The 7,256-nt window shown below is 36.8% G+C and overlaps 1 protein-coding gene across 1 annotated transcript; it reads right to left on the bottom strand.

The window, feature by feature from the left end:
- Positions 1–458: 458 nt before the first annotated feature.
- On the bottom strand, positions 459–6,619 carry LOC144643595 (uncharacterized). Its single transcript, XM_078502902.1, has 3 exons — positions 6,200–6,619; positions 4,093–4,482; positions 459–2,974 (listed from the first exon to the last, which is right to left on the bottom strand). Exons 1-3 carry the CDS (start codon positions 6,273–6,275, stop codon positions 2,667–2,669), a joined length of 774 nt encoding a protein of 257 aa, XP_078359028.1. The 5' UTR covers positions 6,276–6,619; the 3' UTR covers positions 459–2,666.
- Positions 6,620–7,256: the final 637 nt, after the last annotated feature.

Raw genomic sequence — 7,256 nt, forward strand, 5'->3', positions numbered from 1 at the left:
TAGCTGTATTTTTTTTTCTCAATACTGACAAATAAGTACAGTCTGTAACTACAAGTAGCAATTGATGACGATTTCTGGTCTCCGAGTTCGAACTGAGCCCGCAGTATTTCTTTTAAAGTTGCTTAGCAACTGATCGCGCCATCATGGCTCGCCTGCTCTCAGAATACTATTGACTGCGTAAATGAACCCAAAGTAATGTCTCAACACGTCTCAACGTTGAACCGCTTTATTCACTCTTATAGTGATTAGTTTAACTTCATTTAACTTAAGCTAACTGTTTAAAAAACCTATAAATAAAGAAAGAACTACTGTTACATGATTACTGAACGAAAGGCTCATTTAAATATCAACCCAAGAACGTGACTTACCCCCCCCCAAAAAAAAAAAAAAAAAAAAAAAATGAAACACTGAAAAAGTACCTAAACATAAGATCTTGTTGTAGAACGTTCTATTTTACATTTTTTTTTTTTACTCTTCAGTGTAAGTACTTCAAGAGCATGACTGAAAAAAAGGAAAACAAAAACAAAAACACTGCAAAAAATCCTAAATAGTTTTGTTGCAGAACGTACTATTTTACACTTTATACTTCCTACACTACCCTTTCTTTCTTTCAAAAACCAAAAAAAAACGTAGGGATTTCTGGCTACTTTTTAAAGCCCTTAATTCTTTCTTACAATAAAAACGTTATCATTAAAAATAAATATTTTGTGTGAGAAATTGCACCTTAATTTAACTACTTAAAAATAAACTATTAAATACCAGTACATAAACTATATGATATTACATTCCTAGCACTTAAACTACTTTAAGAATCTCCTTTTTCAAAACAATTTTCTTGTTTGTTCCTGCATGTAGCTAGTCTGAATATCAGCTGTCTCCTCTGGCTGTTTACTGCTGAGAGAGACTATTTCAGCCGAGGAGTGAAAGGAGGATGCTAGAATTCAAGCTAGCTCATATCACGAATTTTGTGATTCTGAGTTTCACTAAGCATGTTTTACAAACTAAAAATAACCATCTAGACGTTCTACAATTGTATAATTAACAAATAGAATCTGTTAAATAACAATACACTACATGTAGTTGCTTCACACGTAAAATAATAATCTTTACAGAAAAGTTTTCAGTTGTGTTTTCGTGTTTCAGAAAATGAACACTTATACAGTAATAAGATTTTTCAGTCTAGGTTCTCTGTTTGTGGGAAATGGGCATATTATTTTTTTTTCTTTTTTTGGCATCAGTGAAAAGGACTATAGAGCATTTTCATATGATGTCACGGCAGCCATATTGGTGTTCCAAAACAAACGAATGGAGACCATGTTGGTGTACAAAGCCATTCCTCTGGGAATTTAACTCTTACTATTTTTATGCAAAATAATCTTTTGTTTTAGTAAACCAATATGGCCACTGGTCTCATGAGTGAAACCACTCTATTGTCAGGCAGTAATGGTTCAGCCTGCAAAACAGGCTAAATCTAGTTATTAGCTTATTTTATTATTTCAATGTTATTTATGTAGCTTACTCGGTCTAACTGGCACCTTGTGTACTATATTTATTTAATACCACTAAGTATAAATAAAACTTTTATTTTTGTAGTTGTTGACTTGTTGTAGGCTCCTTATTGGGGTCAGCTTACTCTGCTCTTTTTCTCATCACAGACTATGTCACACTAGAGAACAGGCTAGTTTTAGCTGTTTAACTCCAAAATCAGGGTCTGGAAGGGTATTTTCCGGATCCAGGATTTGACCAAAATACAGTGCGGGGCGGGAAAACGCAAAATATCTTGATGGGATTGGGGATTTGACTGCTCCCAGGCAAGCAGGATGGACTAATAATTATTTTTGCACGAGATGCGGGATTTTTTGCCTGTCTGATGGGAATTTGGGAAATCGTCACAACTCGAATAAACATTCTAGCAGAGAAAGCGAATCAACCTGGCCGGCGCTAAGTTGTGTCTCATTCCAAATCTAAAAGGCAGGCAGTGGCGTCGAAACGTTTTTCCTGAGAACAAAAGATGTGTAGCAACATCAACATCTTGCATTTATTAGCTTTTGTAGAAATTAGCCTTTTTTAATGTATTTTGAGGAAAAGAAAAACGGGATATCAAGACACTGATGAAAAAAGTGCGGGATGCAGGATTCGCATACAAAAGGAGCGGAAACGCGGTATCAGGACCCCCCCTTCCAGACCCCGCAAAATAATAAAATTGTTTGGATGTTGAAAACGAGCACCAAGACAAGGTGTACACACATGTAAATGTTTGTGAGCACTTTAATTCTTGCCCTCCCTTTCAGTCCACGAGTTCGTAGTTAAATATGCCACTGTGAAGTGTTAATAACACTTTGGCTAAAACATAATGTACTTACCCAACCCTCCAAGTTAAGACCATTTTAGTCGCCATGGCGACTAAAATTTTGGAACTGGCGGCTAAATTGTAACCAAAGTCGCCAGCCTGGCGACTAAAATTGAGAAGAAGGATTGAAAGCGTGAGCTTAATTTAGCAACTAAAAATTTTCACTGGCGACCAAACCTGAGCAAATGGCCACTAAGGAAAAAAATAAACTTGGAGGGTTGTTACCCCTCGTAATTTATAGTGTGTGTCTGGTTTCAGTATTTATAACAAGAAATGTATATAACTGGCTATTTAGTAAAACACAGATCTCTGCTTGTTAAGACACAAGATCTGCTCCATCGACGTCCATGATCAAGTGCGGTTTCTCTGCACCAAGCAGAGCATCATTGTCAAACTCACCATTGTCTGTGCGGTAAACAAATGGAATGTCTGTTATGGGATCCAGGAGAGAGAAGTCCAGGTCATCATAGTTACGATTTGTGAGTTCAACTGTCCAGAAAGGTTTTTTAACACTAAAACGTCTACTTTTGAAGTGCCGATAAATCAGGAATGCTGTAGTAGCAAGGCAACCAACTCCAAATGTGCAGCAAACAGCAACGATTATTTTCTCCTTTGTTGAAAACCCTAAAACAAAGTACAGCAATTATTATGTTATACTAAAGTGTGCACTCTAAGGGACTATTTTACTAACGTCTATGGCCAGGAACACCATAAATAACTAAAGAAAAGGCACTTTCACATGTTGTATTATGCCACGAAAAATGATATAGTATACAAAAAAAGCCAATTTATGGTTGATATTGGGTTATTTTTTTTTTTTTTTTTTTTTTTTTTTTTTTTCCTTTTTTTTTTTTTTTTTTTTTTTTTTTTTTTTTTTTTTTTTTTTTTTTTTTTTTTTTTTTTTTTTCTTTTTTTGGGTGGGTTTTGTTTTTTTTTTAAAAAAAAAAAAAAAAAAAAAAAAAAATTATTGTGTGTGTGGTTGTTTTTTTTGGTGTGGTGTGTGTTGTTTTTTTTTTTTTTTTTTTTTTTTTTTTTTTTTTTTTTTTTTTTTTTTTTTTTTTTTTTTTTTTTTTTTTGGACCATGGGAGGCAACAAAGGGAACCTTGCCAAATAGTTAGTGTGCTGGACTCTGGATCATGCACTCTGGCTTCAAGCCCTGGCTGGGGTCTTTGTGTTGTGTTCTTGAGCAAGACACTTTACTCTTATAGTGTCTCTCTCCACCCAGGTGTATAAATGGGTACCAGCAGATTTACTGCTGGGGGTAGCCCCGTGATGGACTAACATCCCTTAATAACAATAATCCCTTCCAGGGAGGAGTTGAAATACTCCTGGTCACCTCAATTGCTACAGAAAGTGGGATAAGCTATGGCCTGATGGTCAGGGGCTGAAGAGGAATAATGCAGTGTCCATTATTCCTGAGAGAGAAAATTTCCATTATTCCTTCTGATTCCTGTCGAGAAATAAATACTTTACTCCAGAGAAATGTCGCTGATTCCATGGGAAACATCCCTTCCATTATTCCTTTATTCCCGAAAACTAGGGCCATTATTCATTTTTTCCACTGCAAAAATTTTCTTTATTCTTATTCCATTTTTCCTCTTCAGCCCTGGATGATGGGCCACTAGGCTTGTATGCAGACTTAACTTTACCTAGCTACATGTACCTGGAACCACACATTTATATCCATTGCCCCACACATACATTGTACATGTACATGAAATAAGCAAATTATTGAAGCTAACCTGACGTCTTTCTTGCTTCCACTTTGTCTTTCTCCATGACACAGTTCTCAGCAACAAAGTTACCATCATGTTTCCCGTCCAAGCACTGTTTACAGTTCAAACTTGTGCCATTAGATTGACAGGTAAAGCACTTGTCATTCACTTGATGACAATCTTTAAATTGGCTGTCATCGATACTACCATTACACACACAGGTGTCACATGATGCACGAAGCACAGTTAGATTACTATCCAAACCAGCAGAGCACTTGCTACATAGCAAACCATCTTTAAAGTCCTCTTTGCACCTTGTGCAAGATACTGTTCCATTGTCCAATAGTCTACATGCAGCTGATGAAAAATTTCTTAGGCATGTTGCACAGTGCGTTTGCAGCTTGTCTGCTAAATCAACTGCATTGAGAGAGAACAAGATTGTGTGAATGATGGGAAAGAAGAATTTAGTACTTAATTCTACATTGTGAAAATCCAGAAAATATCCATACCCACCCCACAGAAGGTCATTGGAGATTCCAAAGTGGAGAGGGTCTCAAAAGCCAAAATTTTAAAAGGAAAAAAAGGGGCTTAACTGGAATATTCAGGGGGGTGGGGAAGATTTAAACCAAAAAGCCATCCATGGGAGGGGTATGGATATTTTCTGGAACAACACATTATACAATGTACTTTAATGCAGGCCCAGCCCTCCAAGTTAAGACCATTTTAGTTGCCATGGCGACTAAAATTTTGGAGCTGGCGACTAAATTTGAACCAAGGTCGCCACCCTGGCGACTCAAATTGAGAGGAATGATTGAAAGCATCAGCTTAATTTGGTGACTAAAATTTTTCACTGGCGACCAAAACTTGAATAGTTGGTGGCCAAATGGCCACTAAGGAAAAAAATAAACTTGGAGGGTTGAGGCCTGCACATTTCATGGGTCACAAGGTGATCCAAACAACTATAGTACAAGTCAATAGTTTGTATAATAGTGGTGATGGATAATATAATTAATATAATTTCATTCTTTGGCCTGCATGTTATCAACCAGGGCCGGGTTGTTCAAAGGGTGGATAATGCTATCTACTGGATAAATCGCTTTCTAGCAGATAAGTGTTGGTAGAACAAACTGTGCTATCCACTGGATAGTGATTTATCCGATGGATAGTGTTTTCCACCCTTTGAACAACTGGGGGCAGGCTCCTAAACCCCATAGAGGGGGAGGGGGTGAGTAGACTATACATGCAGAAACTACTAAAAATAGGCATCTTTCCCAGGCTTGATGCATATGTTGTGGTTTCAATTGATTTATTTTTGGTTTAAAATTTTTCAAACTAGTTTGATTTTTAATTCCCTCTGTTTAAGATTATGATAAGGAATACAAGACAATGAACATTAAAAATCAAACTGGGGGAGGGAAGGGTGGGGGGGGGTACATGAAGTAAATTCTTGACTGGGAAATTAAAAATAATTATTTGCACTGATAATAAATACTTGTTGCAAAATCAGTCTGTACAAATAGCCTTTGAGATTTTAAAACCATAAAAAATGTCAAGAGAAGAGGCCAAGAAGCAAATAAAACCCATGTATACTACTAAATTATCATCACTTACAAGTCAAAATATGGAAAATGTTTCATGGTAAACCAGATTTGGCAGCTACAATTAAATGTAACGTTTTGATAATATACTGTATTAAAATACAAATGCTGAAAATAAATAACACTACACTGAAGCCTAAATCACGGAATAAAATAACAAAAGGAAAATGCTCAACAATCATTTTAAATTTTGATTTGAATGTAGCCTTCACTGCCCACAAAAAAATGTTTACCTCAGTCTCCTAAATAAACTCAAACGGTCGACCACACACGTGCAGAAGATATATATAATTTGATTAGCTAGCCTTGGAAAATTGATTGAAAGATGCCTATACGAGCGCAAAATTATGGACCTTTATAAGGGTCTCGATATTATAAATATTGCACGAGAACGTGAGAGCAAGGCAAGTAATTTTACTTGAACATTTTCAACTTTCTCCAGTCTGATCTAGCTTGTTTAAAATTTTGCTGAAACGATCTTGAACGTCGGAATACAAACGATCTGCTACAAAGTAACATACAACAAAGTAACCTACCTTTGGAACCGTCATCTTGGGCTTTTATTGACGCAGAAAGAATTGTTAGAACGAGTAACCGTACGTCCACTTCCATCTTGAGTGGAATTACTGTAGAACCATGCACGTACGAAGCCGTGGATATTGCGATCGAATCTGCACTTCCAAGTCGAAGAAATTCACGCGTTTTAGCCTCCTATTGACCAGTCTCACCATAAAATGGAACTGTGCCTGTCACAAAGGAACTTTACCGTACTATTTCTGCAAAATCAGTCATTTAGCGGAAGAATTCACACTTGTATTTCGCAAACAATAAATTTTCCCAGGACTTGAAAGGAAAATTTTTTTGGAACGGCTTTGCTGCCGCCCATTCTTACAAACGCGAGGAAACTGGCACGAGCAACGCAATGACGTCATCTCTGTTCACAGGACAACCAACATCATAGTGCTCAGTGGGTATTCTGGAAATTTTTTTAATTTCTACATGTATTAGATTTTTTTCTGCAGAAACTTGAAGTAATTACTTCATGCATTCATTCTGACTGCTTTTTTAATTAAAAAAAAATATGGGGATCTGGCTTATTCGGGCTAGCTTTAAATTCATGCTTAGTCGGGCTTGGTTGAGTTTTGTGGAGGTTTTCAAGGGAAAACCTGAAATTTGAAATAAGCACCCCGGGTGCTTAATCGAGGAGATATTCTGAAAGCTGTTTTCGTGTGACGCTATAAGGGAAAATACGGTCTTCCCGAATTTATTCTCCCTATTTTCGCGTTAGACACACTGACAATTAGTCACTCCTTTTTCCTTCAATTTTCTCACTTCCCTATGCTTCTGTCATGTCCCTATCTCATTTTCCAGTCGCGCCATGCCACCATCAACTACTTCAGTTTCCAGGGAGGAGAAGTACCCCCTTATATAAGCTATTTAACCTTATTCAGACCGGGCTTTTATGGATCTTAAGCAATCACAGTGAAACTTAGAGGACATATAGTAAGTCCAAAAATCTATCATTTGGTATACGTCACGTGGGATGATGACGTCATATCACGTGACAATTACATTATAATGTCAAAACAGCCG

Source organism: Oculina patagonica, chromosome 1, assembly GCF_052425735.1.
Source record: "Oculina patagonica isolate OP01 chromosome 1, crgOcupat, whole genome shotgun sequence".
Lineage (NCBI taxonomy): Eukaryota > Metazoa > Cnidaria > Anthozoa > Scleractinia > Oculinidae > Oculina > Oculina patagonica.

Excerpts from the sequence above, each read along its gene's own strand:
- LOC144643595 (XM_078502902.1), bottom strand. The coding sequence starts at position 6,275 with ATGGAAGTGGACGTACGGTTACTCGTTCTAACAATTCTTTCTGCGTCA. Across the intron at positions 4,483-6,199 it reads CCAAGATGACGGTTCCAAAG|TTGATTTAGCAGACAAGCTG; the intron begins GTAGGTTACTTT and ends CTCTCAATGCAG. Across the intron at positions 2,975-4,092 it reads GGAAGCAAGAAAGACGTCAG|GGTTTTCAACAAAGGAGAAA; the intron begins GTTAGCTTCAAT and ends ACTTTGTTTTAG.